The following is a 25,036-nucleotide window of genomic DNA, read 5'->3' as shown; positions in this document are numbered from 1 at the left end:
GGCACAGAGGGGTATGGGCTGAAGAAGCACCTGTTGAGTACTGTGCTTACATCCTGTTGGGATCGTTGGGACCCCAAACCTCGACATACTCTAAGGTTTTGCTTTTTGTGTTTTGAAACTGGTGAGATTAAACTTTTTTACCTTTTCTTTTTTTTTAGATGGAATCTCGCTCTGTCGCCCAGGCTGGAGTGCAATGGTGTGATCTCGACTCACTGCAACCTCCGCCTCCAGAGTTCAAGCAATTCTCCTGCCTCAGCCTCCCGAGTAGCTGGGATTACAGGTATGTGCCACCACGCCTGGCTAATTCTGTATTTTTAATATAGACAGGGTCTCTTCATGTTGGTCAGGTTGGTCTCGAACTCCCGACCTCAGATGATCCGCCCGCCTCGGCCTCTCAAAAGTGCTAGGATTACAGGTGTGAGCCACCACTCCTGGCCATCCTAATGTTTTAAATAGCGATTTATATTTCCTCTTCATGAATTGTCTGTTAAAGCACTTGTGGGCGGAAATTAAGTTTTGTTCTTCTTTCAGTGTGCTTCGGGCCTTAGAAATGGTGTTTGTTAGGTAGCTCTCACAAAGCTTTTAATACATATAGATAGAAACCTAGCCGTAATTGTTTAGAATCTTGCGAGAATAAGCCACTGCAACCGCACAACTGTGTGCCATTTTAGGATTTACCGAGAATATTCATGAGTATTGGTGCATTTTAATACAACTACTGTGCAATGTTGCTTTCAGCATTTTACTATGCGGAGCAAAGTCTTGAGTGAGGTCTGGGAAAGATAAATGGTGAAAATTTAAGGAATTTCTCGCAGAAACGGAGGAATTCATCTTCCCTAAAGAAAGGATATACCGACTAAAATTAGTTGGTCCTCCCGTGCACCAGACGGCGAAGCAGCAGGATGTGACGCTGCACGGTAAGTGAGCGACTCGCTGGACTACACTTCCCAGAAGGTTTCTTTGGCCTCCGCACTACGCAATCGCCCAGAATGCTCAGCGGCCGAGAACTTCAGGTCCCAGACTGCTGTGCGGCTAAATACGACTCCATCTCCCCCGACCCAAGCGCTTAATGGCCGCTGGCAATCTTGGGGGAGCCAGCTGTTGGACTATGCCCCGCTGCCAGGAAACAGGCGCCGGAAGGTTCTCCGACAAGATCCCGCCTTCCTAAGACGGTAAAGGCGTTCACAGGTCGGGAAGGGGCGGTGGGAGTAGCGGGACAGCGCTGAGCATTGCTCGTGAACTGTGGGTCGGCCTGCGAAGAGGCCCAGTTTCGTGGCACCACTGTGGCGCCCGCACTGGAAGGTGGTCTTGTGACCGAGCGAAAACTACAATTCCCAGCATTCCTGCGGTGCCAGAACTACCTTGCCCGAAAGCCTGTGCGAGATTTACCCCGTCTTCCGCCTCCCGCCCGCCGGAAAACTCTGAGGCCATGAATAGTCGCCAGGCTTGGCGGCTCTTGCTCTCCCAAGGCAGAGGGGATCGTTGGGTTTCAAGCCCCCGCGGGCATTTCTCGCCGGCCCTGCGGAGAGGTGAGGCAAGGCGTCGTGTCATAGATGTCTGAGTGCTCTCTAGGGTGACGATGCCCGTGGGTCGCGCCTGCTCGAGCGAACGGGAAGAGAAGGTGCCACACCCTCCTCCCCGATTCACGCCTTGTGCTGGCGACACAGCTGCCTGCTGCCCCGACTTGCCCAGCTCGCCCGAAGGGGCGAGGACTGAGGAAATCAGTGCCTTTCTGTTCTTAAAGCGAACCTTTGAAGGCCAGGGCTTCGCGCCCGGCTTCTTTCTCAGCCCTTGTTTCCCTTTTTTGGTGACAAGAGGCTAGTAATCTGGTAGGTTTGTCTGGAGGCAGCGTAAGGTAATCTGTGCTTGAGGGTGTCCTGATTTCTTTTGTGGCCTTATCTTTAGATTTTGTTTTTTTAAGTGCTGGCCTCGAGCCCAAGTTTTTGGTAGACAGCATCATAAATTTCAGATCACGTCTGCCTTATTCTCGCTGGAATTCTCAGTACTTTTCAGTCACATTGTAGACTTTGGGAAAAAAAGTGAATACTGGAACCTACAAGTTTCCAACCGGTTGGCACCCCTGTTAACAGAGTGTCCTCAAGACATCTAACTTTATTCCGAGAAACGTTTCTAGGGCTAGGTTTTTCTTGTTGTCGTTTTTTACCCCCCGTTTTTAAACTTCCCTCCTAGTTTTTAAACCGTTTTAAGGTTGTCCACAAAATAGGCGAATAGGCACCTCTTATCAACCTTAGCATTCTCTGTTCACCTTTTTGAATCTTCAGTGCCAGGTACACTGAGCCAGTCGGTACCCAAACACTTCCACGCTGTTATTTATGCTCCGTGTTGTTACTTGTGCTGTTTTGCTCATTGTTTAATTTTAATCCACACCAGTAACAGCTGCAGTCAAAACTGCAGTTGTTGATCATCCGTCTGTAAGATTGCTCTTTAGCTGCCAGGATCATTCACAAGGTCTCTTTTGTTAGGTATTTGGGTGTTTAGCATAAATACACATTATGATGGATTTTACAAAAAGGAGGTAGCACTTTTGAATTCCAGGAAATCATCCAACTTTCATCTTTGTTGACTTTTACAGGTGTGCTTCACATATCCAAATGAAAACAAAATTAAATGTTTTTAGAGAATGAACTTTGAAGTGCATATCATAATGCGAAATACATGACCATAAGTAAATGTTAATGTTTTAACATAAAAGTTTTCCCACTTGAGTCTGAGTGTTCTTGGAGAAACTTTAAATCTCTTCTTACAACTAGTAGGATTTGTGTCCTTCCTCACTAAACAAATATTGAATGTTTATTGTGTACAAGTAGTTTAAACTTGCCTAATAATGTCAATAATCAGGGGATTTGAAAACCTTGACCTCTGACCAATGGAAGGACCTTAGTTATTATGATGCAACTAGTGTAGCACATTAGTAGACCAGCATGTAAGAATATATGCTGTAATGCCTGTTCTTTTGAGTTCCTGACAGAAAAGTAACTGACTATACACTGAAGTGTTTCAGCTGTAAAATTAGCAGTAAATTCATATAAAACTTGCAACTTAAATTTAGTGGGACAACATTTTACATATTTGTTTGTTTGTTTGTTTGTTTCAAAAGTAAAATTTGACCTTTTCCAGCAAAGAGGAGTTTGGTGCAAGATAGGCCAGAGTTCCAATCCGCAATCTATGACTTAGTAGTTTTGCCAAACTGGTTAAACCTTTAAACCCTTGAGTTTGTATCTCACTATTACAAACAAACAAATCCGTAAGATATAGCTATCAAAGAATCAAAAGTAGTAACAATGAAAGGAAAGGTTTGGAGTTTTGTACAGATGTTTAAGCCTGTACAAAACTTTTCAAGCTATTAAGGATCTGTTGTTCCACTATGAGCTAGAAACACTGATTCTGGGCACTTCATTTCCCCTACCTATTAATATGGCTGCGAAGACTTATTTTTTTATTTTTTTTATTATTATTATTATTTTTGAGACAGGGTCTCTGTCACTCAGTCTCATGTGCCTTGGTGCCATCTCGGCTCACTGCAACCTCTGCCTCCCAGGCTCAGGTGATCCTCCCACTTCAGCCTCTCAAGTAGCTGGGACTACAGGCACATGCCACCGTGCCCAGCTAGTTTTTGTAATTTTTGTAGGGACAGGATCTTGCCATGTTGCCCAGGCTGATCTCGAACTCCTGGGCTCAAGCGATCCGCCTGCCTTGGCCTCCCAGCTGCTAGGATTACAGGCATGAGCCACTGCACCTGGCCTGTAAAGACATTCTTAATGAGCGCTTATGCATTGAACTGCTCATGACCAGTTGGAATAGTGATTATGAAACCCTACTATGAATATCCAATGGTTTTTCTAGTTGCTTATGGCTTCCAAAGTGGAGTGAAACCCAAAGTTCTACTGCCAGTGGGTGTCAATACCTACCTCATAGGATTGGGAGGACTAAGCAAAGTATTATGTGAATATCTTAGCACATTTAAGGAATAATGTTTTACATATCCTTCTGCATTCTCAGCTCTCCTTAGCCCCATAATAAATAGAAGCCAAGAGAATAGCAAAGGCAGCCCGTGCCTAGATTCTGCTGATTTCATTCATCCTGTCTGGATAACTTCTTTAATATTTAATGTAGCTGTACCATAATCCAAATAGCCATTCTCGATCCTTTATTCTCAAGGAGGGCCAAATGCGTCTCCTTTGTATTATTCATCATTGTGTATACATAATGCCAAGCACAGTGCCTTTCATTCAGCAAGTATCTATGGAGCATCCAGATTTGTGTAGGCATTGGGGATTCAGTAGTGAGCAAGAACAAATGTGGTCCCTGCTCTCAAGAACTGTATAGTTTAGTGCAGGGGTTGACAAACTTTTTCTGTAAAGAGCCCAATAAATATTTCAGGCTTTGTAGGCTGTAAGGTCAGTCACAACTATTTGCTTTGTAGCATGAAAGTAGCCATAGATTAATCCATAAATGAATGAGCTGTGTTCTAATAAAACTATCTAGTTCTAATGAATAAAACTAGAAAAACAGGTGGTGGTAGTCTACAGGCTATAGTTGGCTGACCACTGGTCTCTTGGGGAGACAACTGAGAGTCACATAAATGTGTAAATTGTGAGAGGGTTTGCAAAAGAATCCTATGCAGTACTATGAAAAACCATCACAAGAGAGACTTAACCCAAAGGACTCGTCAGGCTTTCCAGAGGAAGAAACATTCAGACTGAGCTCTGAAGGATAAACATGAGCAGGCAAAGAAAAAGAGAGCTTTCTGAACAGGGCAGGGGCTGGGCAAAGGCCCTGAGAAGGTAAAGCACATGGCATGTTTGTGGAATTAAAATCAAAGAGCCCTTGAAAGCAGAGGACCAGAGAGAGCATAGCAGGACATGAGACGAGCTACACCCTACAAAGATTTATTGGCTTGTTAAGGTATTTGGTCTCTATCCCAAATTTAGTAGGAAGCTGCTCTTTGTGTAAGATATTCAGAGTGTCTGTTGACTAAGTCAGAGGAACTGTACTAATACGCCTAGCTATGAGACCATAAGATCTTGGACTAATTACAGACAGTCCTCAACTTAAGATAGTTTAACTTAAAATTTTTCGACTTTATCATGGTGCAAAAACAGTATGCATTCAGTAGAAACTGTACTTTGAATTTTGATCCTTTCCTAATCTAACAATAATGCATTGGCAGGGGCAGCAAGCCACAGCTCCCCCAGTTAGCCATGGATCACAAGGGCAAATAACCAATACTTAGTATTGCCAGGGTTTTTTGGGTTTTGTTTTTGCATCCCATAATGTTTACAAAATGCCCATTTGGGTGTCTACATGAAATATTCAACACTTTATTGTAAAATAGGTTTTGTGTTAGATGATTTTGGCCAACTATAAGCTAATGTAAATGTTCTTGGCGTGCTTGAGGTGAGCCCAGCTAAGCTGTGATGTTCAGCAGGTTAGGTGTATTAAATGCATTTTCAGCTCAGGATATTTTCAATTTATGATGGATTTAATGGGACATAACCCTTTTATAAGCTGAGGAGCATCCATACTTAGCCCTGAGCCTCAATTTACCTCATCCATAAAATGAGAATTTTAAGGATGGGGTAATAGATGTGAAAACAGTAAAATATTATATAAATATTATTACTGATTTTTTTTCTAAATCCAAATAAACTTCTAATCAGGGATATGTAACTAAGAGTACCATCACTACTCCTAATGCAGTTGTTATTGAAATTACTGAAATCTGCCCCTCTTTCCTCTAATTTTTCTTTTTCTCTCCTACCTTAGGTCTGATATTTACACACAAAGACATGTTTCTTTACCCTACTAGATGACATTCAAGTGAAAAAGATTACTGACCAGTGTACCAATATGTGTGTTTTAAAACATTGCTCCACTTTTATTTACAGCTACTTGCTTTTATCTCTTCAGTTAAATAGAATTTTTTGGAGTATTTTAATAAATCTTTTATCATTTGAATTTAGAGTTTATTGTTAGGTTTTTTTAAAAAACAATATCTCTTTCCCGCCTTCTAGTCTATAAAATCAGTGAGAACATCATTCATGTCTGGTTTTGCTTATCATTTTACCCCTGTGCCTGGCACAAGTTCTAGCACTCAATAAATATTCATTAGGCTAGAAGGATATAAAGAAGGAATCACATTTGTTCTACACAGTACTGGTGGAAAAATAATGCCTGAAGTTGCAGTCTTTTTTTTTTCTTTCTTTCTTTCTTTTTTTTTTTTTTTTGAGACAGAGTCTCGCTCTGTTGCCCAGGCTGGAGTGCAGTGGCGTGATCTCAGCTCACTGCAAGCTCCACCTCCCAGGTTCACGCCATTCTCCTGCCTCAGCCTCCCTAGTAGCTGGGACTACAGGCGCCTGCCACCATGCCTGGCTAATTTTTTTGTATTTTTAGTAGAGACGGGGTTTCACCGTGTTAGCCAGGATGGTCTCCATCTCCTGACCTCGTAATCCCCTGACCTTGGCCTCCCAAAGTGCTGGGATTACAGGTGTGAGCCACCGCACCCGGCCTGCAGTCTTTTAAATATCTAGATATTTTAAGTGGCTTAGGATAAATAAGAGAAACAGCATGGAGTGTAAGATTTGAAGTCAGAAGAATCTGAGCCTGAATCCTAATTCTACCATTGGCTCTGTAAAGGTAACTCCTTTACCTTTCCTAGAAGTTGTTTATGGGCAGAGTACCTTATAATAAATTCATCAGCAATATACAGAAAAGGTCTTTACTGTGTCTAGGTTAAAACTTGGGGAATTTATTGAAATAGGACAAGAAGGGTTATTTCAGAAATGAGAATTTTTTCTTAGGGTTCTTATGTTGATACCAGTAAATATGCCCATGATTTCAAATCAAATTCATTGATTGAATCAACAGTAAAACTTTGTGGCCCAACTATGTGCCAAAGCACTGTTCTAGGTGCTAAAGATACAGTAATGAAAACCACAGTCAAAGCATCATGGAACTTCCATTCTGATCCAGAGATACAAACAGCAAACAAGATAATTTCATATTGGAGCTGAGAACTATGTAGGAAATAAACTGTGGATATATAAGTGAGTGGGAGTATGGAAAGCTACTTTAAACAGGGATGTAAGTGTAAAAAATTCTCATAGCTCTTGAAAGACTGAGCACAGAGAAGAATTGAATTGTGTAGTTTCTGCTTTACAGTAAGTAGAGCTGAGGTGGTGATATCCAAAGCATTTGATGTGTTTTATTACAAGTTTATACTAACTCTTAACATTCCTGAATACCAAAGGAGGGAAAAGAAACATTTATTGAATGTTTAGTATGTACAGAAAAAAGTCAGAGACTTTTCAGATAAAAGAGAGGCTCAGAGGAGTCAATTAACTTGGGTGAGATGACAAAACTAGAAGAGCTGGAACTATATCATAAATGGATGGGGAAAATGCTTTGTAAGCTAAAGTAGGAAACCTTTATCAGTTACTATAAGAGAAAAAAAATGTCTTCTCTTTTCAGACTTCTTCACCACCACAACCAAGGAGGGATATGATAGGCGGCCAGTGGATATAACTCCTTTAGAACAAAGGAAATTAACTTTTGATACCCATGCATTGGTTCAGGACTTGGAAACTCATGGTGAGAAACATGGATACCTCCTGAAAGAAGAAAATTAATAGCACTCATAATAATTGCCTAGTCAAGACAGTATCACTGTTATGAACAATTAAGAGTATTTAAATAGACAATCCAATGAAATATTTTATAGTCACTAAAAATGATACTATTTGAGAAATATTTACTGATATGAGGAATGTTCAAGATATGTTAATTGAAAAAAGCATTGAAATATGTACAGAATGATTCCAATTAAGTGAAAAAGAAACTAGTTTCTAGGCTAATACTAAAGTCCATGTGGAAGTACAAATGTTTGAGATTAAAAAATCGGAAAATAAGCACAAAAAATTACCTGATATCAAAACAGTAATTTAAATTATGTGATATTAAAGGAATAGACTAATAGAACAAAATAGTATTCAGAGACACAGACATGAATTTAATGTGATGAAGGCATTACAAATTAGGGAAAGGAAGGACTATTTAATAAATGAGATAATAAATGACTAGCCACTGGGAAAAAATATATTAGATCCCCTTACTGAAAACTAAATTTCAGATAGATGAAAAGCTAAATAAATGTAAAAGAATAAGCAGTTTTATAGAAAAAAGGGGGCAAATGCTATAAACAAGCATAACACAGAAAAATAAATATAAATAACAAAAAGTATATGTAATGCTTAACCTCTCTACCAACCAAGGAAATGCAAATTTAAGTAACATTAAAATAACAATGTAATACAATTTTTTTTGCCAATTACTCAAAATAAAAAGTCATATCTAGTGTTAATGTAGATGTGGGGAGATACAGAATGGGAATTAAAATTGTAGAGTACTTTTGGAGAGTAATTTAGCATTATCTGTCAATTTTTAAATTGTAACCATTATTTTAAAAAGAGTATAACAATTTAAATGTTGAGGAGTTACTCTCGCTGTTTATTTTGATAAGGATATATACACTTTAAAATACCTATTTGCTGCCTACAGGATTTGACAAAACACAAGCAGAAACAATTGTATCAGCATTAACTACTTTATCAAATGTCAGCCTGGATACTATCTATAAAGAGATGGTCACTCAAGCTCAACAGGTAATACACTGATTACTACCGCTTCTGATACTTTCATTAGACAGTCATTTCATAACTACGTCTCTGTCTACCTAGTGACCTTCCAAACACGCTCGTATCTTCCTTGTTCTGTCTAAAGGGACCACACACACACACAAAAAAACACTGAATAAAGTCAATATTTAGAGAGACTGAATAGTTAGAATAGTTGTAATAATGTTGTGGTAACAGAGATGGTATTTTGCCAAATCTTTGATGGGATGAGATCATTATATTGTGTTATTCATGAGTGGTGGTAGATTGTTAGTGAAACAACTTTTTCCCTCAAGAAAGCTCACCACAGAAGAGCTAATCTTTCTATATATTAAGTATGTTTTATTGCTGCTATACATACATATTGGTTAATTTTCACAGACATAGCTGGAAAGGACTTACATGACTGAGAAGGACTTTATAAATTCCCTAAGACGCTTTAATTTGACTGAATATAAAAATCCTAAAGTCAAATATAAGAATTTAACATGTAAGCGGCACAATGCTGTGTATTTTTCATATATTATTTAATCTCTAACAACCTTGAAAAGTAAGCAGAATTCTATTTGGCCACTGAAGACAGGCTTAGAGAGACTGAGTAATTTACAGGAGTTTTCACTGTGGTGATATGGACAAAAAGCAATCATTTTACATAAAGGACTGAATAAATGAACTTAACTAGAATAATTTCATACTTGATATGAAACTAAGTCAGCTAGCAGGATGGGGGGAGAAAATAAAGTAATAAAGTCTTATTCTGAGAATTTGATTATATTGTGATTCTGATTCAAATCTGAATATTCTCTGATGGCTCCATAGTAGTTACAAAAATCACACTTTTAATATATTTGGCTACTTAACAATAGATTATGTCTTTACATTTAAAGTTGTTAAAGATGGACACCTGTGCAGTTTTGTAGGCTTTTTGAGTCTGTATTTAAAGAATGAGGTAAAAAGAAGCTCTTAAGAGCCACATTAAGGCCGGGTGTAGTGGCTCACGCTTGTAATCCCAGCACTTTGGGAGGCTGAGGTGAGCAGATCACTTTAGATCAGAAGTTCGAGGCCAACATGGCAAAACCCTGTCTCTACTAAAAATACAAAAAAAAATTAGCCACGCATGATGGTGGGTGCCTGTGGTCCAAGCTACTCGGGAGGCTAAGGCATGAGAATTGCTCGAACCCAGGAAGCTGCAGTGAGCCAAGATCATGCTAGTACACTCCAGCCTGAGTGACCGAGCAAGGCTCTATCTCAAGAAAGCCACAATACAATCCCTTATTTTCAGGTTCAGACTCCACAAGTATGAAGTCTGTAATTAGCTTTCCAACTTTTGCCTATGTAATAGGCAAAAATCTCAGTAATAAGAATACATTATTTTTAATGTCATATAATTCCTTTATAGTGATATTTGGGGCAAACAGGACTGCCAGCCCTTAGAGGCCACATCTGTGTGACTTCTGAATTAATTCTCATAAATATGTCACACAGAATTGAATAAAATGAACAACCCTCCTGAGTAATATATGAGGGTTAGAAAAGGCATGCGTCAGCAATGTCTGTTGTACACAGTTAAAAACTTTTATATAAGAAGTCCAAACTTCCTCCACATTAATACATTAGCATTAGACTATCGTGCTTCAGTCATTAGATCTCTGTCCCATCGGTAATAATAATAGTTAACATTTCAGTGATAACCATAGGCCAAGTACTATCTTAAGCATTATACATACATAATCTCATTTAATCCTCAGAACAACTCTTTAAGGTGTACCAGGTACTGTTACTATTTCCATTTTACCAATGAGGAGACCAGAGAAGTTAAATGACTTGCTAGCATCTCACAGTAAATGGCAGAGTTTGGATTCAAAGCTCGACAGCCTGACTCCAGAACTCATACTGTTTTTTTGGGAGGCTTTCTTGTTTTATTTCTAAACCGTTATACAGAGTCCTTAATAAGGTTGTACCTCATCTGCTTTTTCTTTTGGTAAAGGATAGATAAATTAGCAAGCTACATGATTTTAAGAAGTGTAGTGCTACAGGTTGAATATCCCTTATCTGAAATGCTTGAGACCAGAAGTGTTTTAGATTTCAGATTTTTTATTTTGGAATATTTCCTTTACACTTACCAGTTGCACATCCCAAATCTGAAATCCAAAATACTCCAATGCACATTTCCTTTGAGTGTCATGTCGGCACTCAAAAAGTTGCGGATTTTTGGATTAGGGATATTCAACCTGTAACAGTTATATTTTCTTTGTAAGACTGTCTTAAATCATTTCTACAAAATTGTCCTCCCTAATGAAGCAAAAGCTTATAGATCTATCAGGTAAATGCTACCTTTTCTTTCACATATTCTTTGTAGTGCCAAATATAGGGAAGATACCCAGGAATTTAAACAAAATTGGTTATGTTGTGCTGACAAAGGGCAATTATTTTAACTACATATCTATTTTGTTTTACTATCTGACTTCTGAGTCGTATCCAATACCATGGAATTTTCCAGTGGTAGAAAATCTCAAAATCAAAGTAATAAGAGATAAAACCCTTTCCATTTGGTTATTCAAAAAACAAGAACAAAACATTATTGTTTTGAGGAACTCTTAGGGTCTAAGGAAGCATTTTATTGAGATTCTTTTCATTCAAAGACTTACACATTTCTCTCCCCTAGGAAATACCTTTTTCTTCCTTGAATCTTTTTCTTTTCATATTGATATTTCAGATATGTAAGTTTCATATTTACTTAACCAGTCAGCATTATACCTTGTAGCATGTTAACAAATTCATTTAAATTTCATGAAAAACAATTCCATAAATAAAAGATGGCTTTCTGTGGATCACTAGGTTATTTTTTGTTTTGTTTTCTAGGAAATAACAGTACAACAGCTAATGGCTCATTTGGATTCTATCAGGAAAGACATGGTCATCCTAGAGAAAAGTGAATTCGCAAATCTGAGAGCAGAGAATGAGGTGATGCAAATTTTAATTTATTACTCATAAAATAACTGATCTCATAATAAGCATCCTACTTAGTGAATAAGTTAATAAGACCAAGTAATAATTCCATGTGGTTAGTAAACAATAAGTTTTTAGATGTAAAAAGTACTATTTGTTTAACCATACCTAATCTTTTTCTATATAAATCATAGTGCTTTGCATACTGACGAAAATAAGAGTTACATTTTATACATATAAAACCACATAAAACAGAAAATCTTTGAGCTATGTATATAAAATTTCTATATAATGGTTTCAGAGCTGAGAGTAATGTGGCATTTTCTATTTTATTTAATCCTGTACTAAATGTCTTTGTGACTTAAGAGAAAAGTGTATTTCTGTAATTAAGTCAGAATTTTAAGTTATGTTATCCACTGTAGCTTTTTAAATTTAGAAAATCAATTTTTAAAAGTATAATACAAAAACAAATGCATTTTGCTCATAACAATTATTTTCTGAATACAGTGGCTTACTAGTTTCTTTTGAAGATTTTTTTCCTTATCAATTGTGTATTAGAAATCCATAGATTGTCCAAATTTTGGTAATCTAGGGTTTCAGATTTTTTTAATCATAATACAGATTTGGTTTAATGCTAATTACATGTGATCTTTCCTGTACCTAGAAAATGAAAATTGAATTAGACCAAGTTAAGCAACAACTAATGGTAAGTGAATTTTTTTTCTAGCTGTTAATTTCAGAACAAATATTCATAATAAGATCATTTTTTAAATATCTTTATTTTCTTTAAAGCATGAAACCAGTCGAATCAGAGCAGATAATAAACTGGATATCAACCTAGAAAGGAGCAGAGTAACAGATATGGTATTGTGCTTTTAAATGTACTTTCTTGGTTACTTACTCCTTTTTAATTTTAGTCTTTTTTTTTTTAACTTCCTGCTGCTTCATATCCTATAGTTTACAGATCAAGAAAAGCAACTTATGGAAACAACTACAGAATTTACAAAAAAGGTAAGGTAATATGTAAAAATGTCTCTTTTGTACAGTTCTTGTGCCTTGTATAACTGCTTTTATGTGTACCAGTTTATAAGTTTGGACTTTTAAAAACTAGCCCTGTAGAATCTCTGGCTTCCTCATAACTATTATAGTTAGCCAGCACTTCCAGGGAACCTGGCACCAAGTAGATCGTCATCCATGAGCCATGACCTTGAAGTAAGAATCAAGCTTTCCACATAGTGTGCCTTTTTAAACTAAATTACTTCTATAATAGAAAATAACTATTTTTTGGGCTAGGCACAGTAGCTCACACCTGTTAATCCTGCACTTTGGGAGGCTGAGGCAGGAGTTCAAGACCAGTCTGGGAAATAGAGCAAGACCCTGTCTCAAAAAAAAAAAAAAAAACTATTTTTTAAAAGACAAAGATTCACTATTGGTATTTCATAATTGGTACTTAAATGAGTGCCTAGGTTCAGTTAAATAATTATCTTAAGGTTTTAAAAAAGCTATATATTAATAATATATAAACACTTATATTTAGTGTTTATTAATGTGCCAGATACCATTTTACATGCTTTACTTATATCTGTTACATCTGTCAATTAACTTAATATTCATATCAGTTTGTGTGATGTAGGCACTATTATTCCCATTTAAACAATTTGGAAAATGAAGCACAGAGGGGTTAAGGTCCCACAGTTAATAAGTGACGTCACTAGGGAAAGAACCTGGATTCTAAATCCCTAACTTGGAAGTACTGTTCTCCTTCTCAGTAATGCTACAATGTAATCATGACTTCATCTCTGTGGCTTGAGTAAAACCCAGCTTTCTGACTCAGCTTTGTCCTTTTCTTAAAAGTTCAAAGCCATTTGTCCACATTCTAACAGAAAATATATCACTCTTGCTTATAATTTAATAGAAGAGAAGGTCACATTTGTTCTTTCAAAGATCTTACTGTCTTCCCTTACTTCTTGGCCAGATAAAGGAGACAAGCAACGAAATCATCTTATATATTTAGGTATCAAATATGTTATTATGAGGGTTTTAGAATATGCCCAGTATGTGATACTCCTAAAAGATGATCTCCAAATATGAAAGTAGAAGGAATGTAATTCGTCAGTTTATAGTGTTTTTTTATAATTTTTTTTTGATACTTTAAGTTCTAGGGTACATGTGCACAACATGCAAGTTTGATACATAGGTATACATGTGCCATGTTGGTTTGCTACACCCATCAACTCATCATTTACCTTAGGTATTTCTCCTAATGCTATCCCTCCCTCAACCCCTCACCCCCCAACAGGCCCCACTGTGTAATGTTCCTGTATCCAAGTGATCTCATGGTTCATTTCCCACCTATGAGTGAGAACTTGTGGTGTTTGGTTTTCTGTCCTCGTGATAGTTTGTTGAGAATGATGGTTTCCAGCTTCATCCGTGGCCCTGCAAAGGACGTGAACTCATCCTTTTTTATGGCTGCATAGTATTCCATGGTGTTTATGTGCCACATTTTCTTAAACCAGTCTGTCATTGATGGACATTTGGGTTGGTTCCAAGTCTTTGCTATTGTGAATAGTGCCGCAGTAAACATATGTGTGCATGTGTCTTTAGAGTAGCATGATTTATAATCCTTTGGGTATATACCCAGTAATGGGATGGCTGGGTCAAATGGTATTTCTAGTTCTAGATCCTTGAGGAATCGCCACACTGTCTTCCACAATGGTTGAACTAGTTTATAGTCCCACCAACAGTGTAAAAGTGTTCCTATTTCTCCACATCCTCTCCAGCACCTGTTGTTTCCTGACTTTTTAATAATTGCCATTCTAACTGGCGTGAGATGGTATCTCATTGTAGTTTTGATTTGCATTTCTCTGATGGCCAGTGATGATGAGCATTTTTTCATGTGTCTGTTGGCTACATAGATGTCTTCTTTTGTGAAGTGTCTGTTCATATCCTTTGCCCCCTTTTTGATGGGGTTGTTCTTTTCTTGTAAATTTGTTTGAGTTCTTTGTAGATTCTGGATATCAGCCCTTTGTCAGAAGGGTAGATTGCAAAAATTTTCTTCCATTCTGTAGGTTGCGCATTCACTCTGATGGTAGTTTCTTTTGCTATGCAGAAGCTCTTTAGTTTAATTAGATCCCATTTGTCAATTTTGGCTTTTGTTGCCATTGCTTTTAGTGTTTTAGACATGAAGTCCTTGCCCATGCCTGTGTCCTGAATGGTATTGCCTAGGTTTTCTTCTAGGGTTTTTATGGTTTTAGGTCTAATATTTAACTCTCTAATCCATCTTGAATTAATTTTTGTATAAGGTGTAAGAAAGGGATCCAGTTTCAGCTTTCTACATACGGCTAGCCAGTTTCCCAACACCATTTATTAAATAGGGAATCCTTTCCCCATTTCTTGTTTTTGTCAGGTTTGTCAAAGATCAGGTGGTTGTAGAAGCATGGTGTTATTTCTGAGGCCTCTGTTCTGTTCCATTGGTCTGTATCTCTGTTTTGGTACCAGTACCATGCTGTTTTGGTTACTGTAGCCTTGTAGTATAGTTTGAAGTCAGGTAGCGTGATGCCTCCAGCTTTCTTCTTTTTGCTTAGGATTGTATTGGCAATGCAGGCTCTTTTTTGGTTCTATATGAACTTTAAAAGTAGTTTTTTCCAATTCTGTGAAGAAACTCATTGGTAGCTTGATGGGGATGGCATTGAATCTATAAATTACTTTGGGCGGTATGGCCATTTTCATGATATTGATTCTTCCTATCCACGAGCATGGAATATTCTTCCATTTGTTTGTATCCTCTTTTATTTCGTTGAGCAGTGGTTTATAGTTCTCCTTGAAGAGGTCCTTCACATCCCTTGTAAGTTGAATTCTAGGTATTTTATTCTCTTTGTAGCAATTGTGTATGGGAGTTCTTCACTCATGATTTGGCTCTCTCTCTGTTATTGGTGTATAAGAATGCTTGTGATTTTTGCACATTAATTTTGTATCCTGAGACTTTGCTGAAGTTGTTTAGTTTAAGGAGATTTTGGGCTGAGACAATGGTGTTTTCTAAATATACAATCCTATCATCTGCAAACAGGGACAGTTCGACTTCCTCTTTTCTTAATTGAATACTCTTATTTCTTTCTCTTGCCTAATTGCTCTGATTGGCCCAGCCAGAACTTCCAACACTATGTTGAATGGGAGTGGTGAGAGAGGGCATCCTTGTCTTGTGCTAGTTTTCAAAGGGAATGCTTCCAGTTTTTGCCCATTCGGTGTGATACTGGCTGGGGGTTTGCATAAATAGCTATTATTATTTTGAGATACATCCCATCAGTACCTAGTTTATTGAGAGTTTTTGGCATGAAGGGCTGTTGAATTTTGTCAAAGGCCTTTTCTGCATCTGTTGAGATAATCATGTAGTTTTTGTTTTTGGTTCTGTTTATATGATGGATTACGTTTATTGATGCATATGTTGAACCACCCTTGCATCCCAGGGATGAAGCCGACATAATGGTGGTGGATAAGCTTTTTGATGTGCTGCTGGATTCGGTTTGCCAGTATTTTATTGAGGATTTTCGCATCAATGTTCATCACAGATATTGCTCTAAAATTCTTTCGTTGTTGTGTCTCTGCCAGGCTTTGGTATCAGGATGATGTCAGTCTCATAAAATGAGTTAGGGGGATTCCCTCTTTTTCTGTTGATTGGAATAGTTTCAGAAGGAAACTATTTTGTACAGCTCCTCTTTGTGCCTCTGGTAGAATTTGGCTGTGAATCTGTCTGGTCCTGGACTTTTTTTGGTTGGTAGGCTATTTATTATTGCCTCAATTTCAGAGCCTGCTATTTGTCTATTCAGGGATTCAACTTCTTCTGGTTTAGTCTTGGGAGGGTGTATGTGTCCAGGAATTTATCCATTTCTTCTAGATTTTCTAGTTTATTTGCATAGAGGTGTTTATAGTATTCTCTGATGGTAGTTTGTATTTCTGTGGGGCTGGTGGTGATATCCCCTTTATCATTTTTTATTGCATCTATTTGATTCTTATCTTTTCTTCTTTATTCGTCTAGCTAGCGGTCTATCAATTTTGTTGATCTCTTCAAAAAACCAGCTCCTAGATTCATTGATTTTTTTGAAGGGTTTTTTGTGTCTCTATCTCCTTCAGTTCTGCTCTGATCTTAGTTATTTCTTGCCTTCTGCTAGCTTTTGAATGTGTTTGCTCTTGCTTCTCTAGTTCTTTCAATTGTGATGTTAGGGTGTCAATTTTAGATCTTTCCTTCTTTTTCTTGTGGGCATTTAGTGCTATAAATTTCCCTCTACACACTGCTTTAAATGTGTCCCAGAGATTCTGGTATGTTGTATCTTTGTTCTCATTGGTTTCAAAGAACATCTTTATTTCTGCCTTCATTTCGTTATGTACCCAGTAGTCATTCAGGAGCAGGTTGTTCAGTTTCCATGTAGTTGAGTGGTTTTGTGTGAGTTTCTTAATCCTGAGTTCTGATTTGATTGCATTGTGGTCTGAGGGACAGTTTGTTGTGATTTCTGTTCTAAGTCTCTAAGGACTTGCATTATGAATCTGGGTTCTCTTGTATTGGGTGCATATATATTTAGGATAGTCAGCTCTTCTTGTTGAATTGATCCCTTTACCATTATGTAATGGCCTTCTTTGTCTCTTTTGATCTTTGTTGATTTAAAGTCTGTTTAATCAGAGACTAGGATTGCAACCCCTCCTTTTTTTTTTTTCTTTCCATTTGCTTGGTAGATCTTCCTCCATCCCTTTATTTTGAGTCTGTGTGCGTCTTTGCATGTGAGATCGGTCTCCTGAATACAGCATACTGATGAGTCTTGATGCTATCCAATTTGCCAGTCTGTGTCTTTTAATTGGGGGCATTTAGTCCATTTACATTTAAGGTTAATATTGTTATGTGTGAATTTGATCCTGTCATTATGATGTTAGCTGGTTATTTTGCCCATTAATTGATGCCCTTTCTTCCTAGCATCAATGGTTTTTACAATTTGGCATGTTTTTGCAGTGGCTGGTACTGGTTGTTGCTTTCCATGTTTAGTGCTTCCTTCAGGAGCTCTTGTGAGGCAGGCCTGGTGGTGACAAAAATCTCTCAGCATTTGCTTGTCTGTAAAGGATTTTATTTCTCCTTCACTTATGAAACTTAGTTTGGCTGGATATGAAATTCTGGGTTGAAAATTCTTTTCTTTAAGAATGTTGAATATTGGCCCCCACTCTCTTCTGGCTTGTAGAGTTTCTGCCAAGAGATCCACTGTTAGTCTGATGGGCTTCCCTTTGTGGGTAACTCGACCTTCCTTTCTGGTTGCCCTTAACACACTTTTTCCTTCATTTCAACCTTTGTGAATCTGACAATTATGTGTCTTGGGGTTGCTCTTCTCGAGGAGTATCTTTGTGATGTTCTCTGTATTTCCTGAATTTGAATGTTGGCCTCCCTTGCTAGGTTGGGGAAGTTCTCCTGGATAATATCCTGAAGAGTGTTTTCCAACTTGGTTCCATTCTTCCCATCACTTTCAGGTACACCAATCAAACGTATATTTGGTCTTTTCACAGACTCGCATATTTCTTGGAGGCTTTGTTCATTTCTTTTTACTCTTTTTTCTCTCACCTTGTATTCTCACTTTATTTCATTCATTTGATCTTCAATCACTGATACCCTTTCTTCCACTTGATCAAATTGGCTATTGAAGCTTGGGCATGCATCACAAAGTTCTGGTGCCATGGTTTTCAGCTCCATCAGGTCATTTAAGGTCTTCTCTATGCTGTTTATTTTAATTAGCCATTCATAATCTTTTTTCAAGGTTTTTAGCTTCCTTGCGATGGGTTCGAACATCTTCCTTTAGCTTGGAGAAGTTTGTTATTACCAACCTTCTGAAGCCTGCTTCTGTCAACTCGTCAAAGTCATTCTCCATCCAGCTCTGTTCCATTGTTGGCAAGGAACTGCAATCCTTTGGAGGAGAAGAGGCGCTCTGATTTTTACAATTTTCAGCTTTTCTGCTCTGGTTTCTCCCCATCTTTGTTGTTTTATCTACCTTTGGTCTTTGATGTTGGTGACCTATAGATAGGGTTTTTGTGTGGATGACCTTTTTGTTGATGCTGATGCTATTCCTTTCTGTTTGTTTTCCTTCTAACAGTCAGGTCCCTCAGCTGCAGGTCTGTTGGAGTTTGCTGGAGGTCCACTCCAGACCCTGTTTACCTGGGTATCACCAGCAGCGGCTGCAGAACAGCAAATATTGCTGCCTGATCCTTCCTCTGGAAGCTTCGTCCCAGAGGGGCAGCCACCTATATGAGGTGTCTTTCAACCCCTACTGGAAGATGTCTCCCAGTTAGGCTACACGGGGGTCAGGGACCCACTTGAAGAGGCAGTCTGTGTGTTCTCAGAGCTCAAACGCAGTGCTGGGAGAGCAACTGCTCTCTTCAGAGCTGTCAGAGACATTTAAGTCTGCAGAAGTTGTCTGCTGCCTTTTGTTCAGCTATGCCCTGCCCACAGAGGTGGAATCTAGAGACAGTAGGCCTTGTTGAGCTGTGGTGGGCTCCGCCCAGTTCAAGCTCCCCAGCTGCTTTACCTACTCAAGCCTCAGCAATGGCGGACACCCCTCCTCCAGCCAGGCTGCCACCTCACAAGTTCCATGTCAGACTGTTGCGCTAGCAGTGAGCAAGGCTCCGTGGGAGTGGGACCTGCTGAGCAAGGCGCAGGAGAGAATCTCCTTGTCTGCTGGTTGCTAAGACCTTGGGAAAAGCACAGTATTTGGGCGGGAGTGTCCCGTTTTTCCAGGTAGTCTGTCATGGCTTCCCTTGGCTAGGAAAGGGAAATCCCCTGACCCTTTGCGCTTCCTGGGTAAGGCAACACCCTGCCCTCCTTCAGTTCACCCTCTGTGGGCTGTACCCACTGTCCAACCAGTCCCAATGAGATGAACCAGGTACCTCAGTTGGAAATGCAGAAATCACCCATCATCATCTGCATCAGTCACACTGAGAGCTGCAGACCGGAGCTGTTCCTTTTTGGCCATCTTGGAATGCTTAAAATTTTTTTATACCACTATGCTTTTACTGTTTCCCTAATTAAGACTTTTGTATCACAATTAGCCCATAAGTGAGGGTTTCTAATGTAAATGCTTTTGTCCATTTAATACAAAGGAACAAAATTAAGTTCTCTTATTTATTCTGGTTTACTACAGGATACTCAAACCAAAAGTATTATTTCAGAGACCAGTAATAAAATTGACGCTGAAATTGCGTCCTTGAAAACACTGATGGAGTCTAACAAACTTGAGACAATTCGTTATCTTGCAGGTAAGACTGTCAGAGAAAGAAATTGCTGCCATCTCATTTTCCTGTTAGTTCCTACCTACCAAGGTAACTGAGCAGGCACAGGAGAAAAAGGAGGAGCTATAAAACACGGCTCCTTTATTGCTTGGTCCCCTGTAGTGCTTAAAGAAGGTTCTAGTCTCAGGATATTTTTTGGATTATTGGGTTTTTTTTTTTTAAATACTTCTAATTTTTATTATAGCAGATTCCAAATTAGACACAGCCAAAGGAAGGAACATATAGGATGTAGTATGGGACAGTTCTAAATGTTAAGCTGCTTTCGTCCTCACAGATAGATGTGTTACCCTTCAGAATATAAGTTTAGCAGGCAATTCTGCAGCTTACTAATAGAAAAAGCATGTGGATATAAAAGAAATATATAAACACAAGCACAAAAATGATAGAAGGATAAACTCTGTATTCTACAGTGAAAAAACAAAATGAAAATTTTCTTTGTATTGCTTATGTTCTTCCATAAAGATTCGAATGAGGTTAGAGAAAAAAGATCAAAAAAGTAGATATAAGCCCATTAAAAACCTGGAGGAGGGGGAGATGACCTTACCTTAAATCAACTGATTCAGCACAGATACTACCCCAAAATTAGATTATTTGTCACATACTGAGCTCCTCAAGTACCATTTGACCTGACCCAATTACAGGGCCCAGCCCAGTGATTTAGAAAGAATGCCCTAGTCAACTATTACTTGTCTTTTTTCTTTCCTTTTATAAAAAGTAATGTATTTTCATTATAAACTATTCACAGAATTCAAAAGCAGTAAAAGTGAAAGCACCTCCCTATGTATATTTACTATTAGTAGTAAACATTTTCTAGTCTTTTTCTTCTATATATAAACATCTTATATACTTTATAAAAATAATTAGATCACGTATTTTTTATAGTCTACAACTTTTGAAAATTTGACCAAATGTCCTATTTCTTTCCACATCAATACACACAGACATCTTTTTATTAGAAAGCACAGTATTCCCTATATGAAAATGCCGCAATTTATATATCCAGTCCTCTATTAACAGGCATTCTCCCTCCAGTTTTTCATTATTAAGGACAATACTGTATTGAACAGCCATATATATGTGTTATGTTTGAGTAAATATACATACACACACACATATCTTTGTACCCCCATGCTAGTATTTCTATATAACAACTTGCTATGTACATTTAAATTTTGGGGTCAAAAAGATATGCACATTTAAAATGTTTGATATTAACAAATTGCTGTCTAAAAGAAAACTGCTGGTTTATACTCTTAGTCATTTTCTGGGCAGTCACCACTGATGTTGAGGTGCCAGCAGGGTTGAAGATGGAGCCCCCAGCCATCAGCTGAACCATGGAAGGGGCACAAGTGAAATAGCCTACCTACAAGCATAATTGGAATCAGAACTTACTGTTTACATCTGTGAATGTGTGCCTCAATTTCTCATACCAGCTTTCTCCATAAGTTGGAAACATTAGCACCTAGACTCTTTTATCATTCCACTTTAACTAATCAGGAGAGATTGCCCTCTTTGCTTAGTTCCAATTTGTGAAATCCTCAGAAAGAAGTCTGAATGGTTCATCCTGGGTCAGACACCACCTTTTGATCCAGAACACTGCCACCAAGGAATAATAGCAATTTCCATTTAATCTATGTAGATAATGTGGCAGATTTTGCTCTTGGCAGATAAATAATGAAAGCTAATGTTTACAGAGTGCTTAAAATGTACCAGGCACATGCTCACCTAAGCATTTTACATATATGTAGAATGTCTCCCTAGACAGGGTATAGAGGATAAACAGCAAACTTAAATAATTTGGAGATGGCTCCATAGTTACTACAACAACAGCCATGAGAAATAAAAGCTGAAATAACAGCAGCAAGACATGAGAGAGAAACTTAAATGCAGTAACGATTCTATACTCTACTGAAGGAACAAAATACCTCCTACCTCACAATAAGTAAGTGTTCATTTGGTTATCTAAAACTTAATTTATCAGCTGTTGAATCAGCAAGGATGTAACCACTTAGATAGCACTATGTGACTCAAATAAATGACAGATTGAGTTTTTCAGGTGTCACAGTATGTAATAAGGATAACAAATTTTTTGTGTGTTTTTTTATTAAAAGAAAAAAAAAAAACGGCGTTGGAGTCAAGTACACTTAGTCTTTTTTTTTTTTTTGAGATGGCGTCTCACTCTGTTGCCCAGGCTGGAATGCAGTGGTACAATCTCAGCTCACTGCAACCTCTGCCTCCCAGGTTCATGCCATTCTCCTGCCTCAGCCTCCCAAGTAGCTGGGACTACATGCGCCCGCCACCATGCCCAGCTAATTTTTTTTTTTGTATTTTTAGTAGAGACGGGGTTTCACCGTGTTAGCCAGGATGGTCTCGATCTCCTGACCTCGTGATCTGCCTGCCTCGGCCTCCCAAAGTGCTGGGATTACAGGCGTGAGCCACCGTGCCCAGCCCAAGTACACTTAGTCTTAAATCCTGCCTCCACTATTTGCTAGCGATGTAACTGGGTATATTACCTCGTCTGTACAACAGGGATAATACCACCAATCTCCTGGTTACTGTGTAATTGCTCAGCATACTAGCATACTACCCAACACGTGGCAAATAGTAGCAGGATCAAATGGGAGAATATATAATTGCCCAGTGGCAGTAAGACTAGAAACTTTGTGTTATTACTTCTCAAATGTCCTTCTCTGTATTTCTTAGAGATGCCTAATCCCATTTATTAAAACTGAGACAATGATCTTATCATTAACCAAGTTTCAGTAAGTAGTAGGATCAAATGGGATGGTGTACAAATGGGTTTATACATTATGAATAACTTTACTTTGAAAGGCTAATTTCTTGTGTCTTTATTCACAAAAGTTTTCTCTTCATCTCTAACTTGTTTTTAAAATTCATTCATTGGTATTTTAAACAAACTGGAAACTAGGGAGTCCCTAAAGGCCACACACAGACTTACCTTCTAAAAGCTGGGAAAACTGAATTTTTTTTTAATCCAAAATTATGTAACATAAAGTACAGGTAGTATATTAACTATTTTAAAAACCTGATGCTGCTTCTGCCTTTTCTTCTACCTCATTGAGTTTAAAGAGTTTTTATTAAGATATTTTTTTTAACAATTATGAGAAATTATTTTAAAATGCACTGAAAAGGCAATTAAAATTCTCTTCTCATAGATATATGTATATTTTACTAGCCTAACTACATAATTTTTAATACAAGAAAGATTTCATTTATCATGAGATCTGAAGTTAGAGCTTATAATTCTTTATAGTAGTCAATAATGCTAATGTTAATGATTTTAAATACAGTTTATATGTTCTAAATGACATATAATTTACATTTGAATATACAGGTGCTTTTAAGAATTGGGCATTAATGCTGTCCTTAAGAATGTCTTTCATCCTTAATTTTCTAGGGAATAAAAAACAGGATAGAAAATTGCTTGGATTTCCTGGTTTTTTGCTCTTCACTTAAAGATAACATTATTCTCATTAGCTCTGCAAAATAATACAAATACAAGACCTATAACACAGTTTCTTCTTTTCACAGCTTCGGTGTTTACTTGCCTGGCAATAGCATTGGGATTTTATAGATTCTGGAAGTAGTAGTAATGCTCATACTGCCATGGCTGTTGGCTTCTTAGAACACCAAACCAGGAGAGATTTACTTTGAACATTGTCAGTTGCAGCAAAAATTTACTACACAAGATTATTCAAAGTATATATGGACTAAAAGAGGACTATTTTAGAAAGAGATATTTTGTCTTTATTGTGTGTGTCTTTAGTATATTGAAAAGCTGTCATTCAGACCTGGTTTGAGATGGAAGAGCATTTCGCCCTTTTTGATAGTTCATAGAAATCGAACCAGAGTTTTCTTGTGTTTGCTTGAACAATTGTGTAAATCATACAGGATTTTGTTGGTATTGGTTGAATATTTGAAAACTATTCCCTAGCCTACATATTTATTACTGAATTAACTTTCCTGATAACCATTGCATAATTACATTTTTTTTTTATAAAATAAAAGACTATTACAACAAACTTGTGTGGGTTTTAAAAGTGACTTACCATATAGCTGGAGATTGATTTCTTTTTGGTAATGAACTAAAACAATAAATTTTAAAATGATTGATAGGCCAGGTGCGGTGGCTCACACCGGTAATCTCAGCACTTTGGGAGGCTGAGGCAGGCGGATCACTTGAGGTCAGGTGTTCTAGACCAGCCTGGCCAACATGGTGAAACCCTGTCTCTACTGAAAATACAAAAATTGGCCAGATGTGGTGGTGCATGCCTGTAATCCCAGCTACTTGGGAGGCTGAGGCAGGAGACTTGCTTGAACCTGGGAGGAAGAGGTTGCAGTGAGCTGAGATAGCGCCACTGCACTCCAGCCTGGGTGACAGAGCAAGACTCCATTTCATAAATAAATGTGTGCTTTAGTGCAAATGTACACCACTTAATATGAAATCTGTAGAGTTGCTAAATATTGAGCTCTGATTATTACATGTATTTTTAAAATATCTGATACTCAAAAACCAGTTTATCCCTGCTTCTTAATCTAGTTTAAGTTAACCCATCTTAAATTTATTACATAAAACAAAACTTTCCTTAATGACTTAAATTCAGCAAACATTTATTGATATCTAGTACCTACTCTCAAGAAACTCATAGGAAAATTTAAATTCTAGTTTTGTTATTAGATGTATATTTTTTCTTACAAAGTAATATCTATTAGTAAATCATAAGTAATTTCAAAGAAATTTTAAAATGTCCTTTTCATCTTGGTTCTTCAGTTTTATCCAGATCAAGAAGACAAGACCAAAAAGTAAACATTTTGATTTCATAATGCCTTGGTAATAGCTATAAAAGTTGGACAAAATCAGTTATTCAAAATAACCTTGTCATTTGTTTAGCTATAAACAAACAAACAGGGAATCTGCAGCATAGAGTAGTCAAGAGATTGGTCCATATGGTCCAGTGAGTTAGCGAGTCAGAGGCTTTCCAACTATATTTTCCTCAAAAATCTAACTGCTGCTTTGTTTTCAAAAGAAAAACTCTTGACATTATCCTGTTGCATTGTGATTC

At 37.7% G+C, this 25,036-nt stretch overlaps 1 protein-coding gene across 5 annotated transcripts; it reads left to right on the top strand.

Moving 5' to 3' along the window:
- Nucleotides 1-984: 984 nt before the first annotated feature.
- Nucleotides 985-25,024, top strand: CCDC90B (coiled-coil domain containing 90B). Of its 5 annotated transcripts, none has more exons than XM_025355708.1 (9): nucleotides 985-1,529; nucleotides 7,492-7,611; nucleotides 8,578-8,681; nucleotides 11,556-11,657; nucleotides 12,307-12,348; nucleotides 12,435-12,506; nucleotides 12,600-12,653; nucleotides 19,805-19,919; nucleotides 23,505-24,397. In XM_025355708.1, exons 1-9 carry the CDS (start codon nucleotides 1,430-1,432, stop codon nucleotides 23,558-23,560), a joined length of 765 nt encoding a protein of 254 aa, XP_025211493.1. In that variant the 5' UTR covers nucleotides 985-1,429; the 3' UTR covers nucleotides 23,561-24,397. The 5 variants fall into 5 exon arrangements, with proteins under 5 accessions (XP_025211493.1, XP_025211494.1, XP_025211498.1 ...); XM_025355713.1 differs by having other exon boundaries at nucleotides 1,003-1,302; XM_025355710.1 differs by having other exon boundaries at nucleotides 1,041-1,855.
- Nucleotides 25,025-25,036: the final 12 nt, after the last annotated feature.

The sequence above is a fragment of the Theropithecus gelada genome, chromosome 14 (genome assembly GCF_003255815.1).
Source record: "Theropithecus gelada isolate Dixy chromosome 14, Tgel_1.0, whole genome shotgun sequence".
Taxonomy (NCBI): domain Eukaryota; kingdom Metazoa; phylum Chordata; class Mammalia; order Primates; family Cercopithecidae; genus Theropithecus; species Theropithecus gelada.
This window is presented reverse-complemented; position numbering and strand designations above follow the sequence as displayed.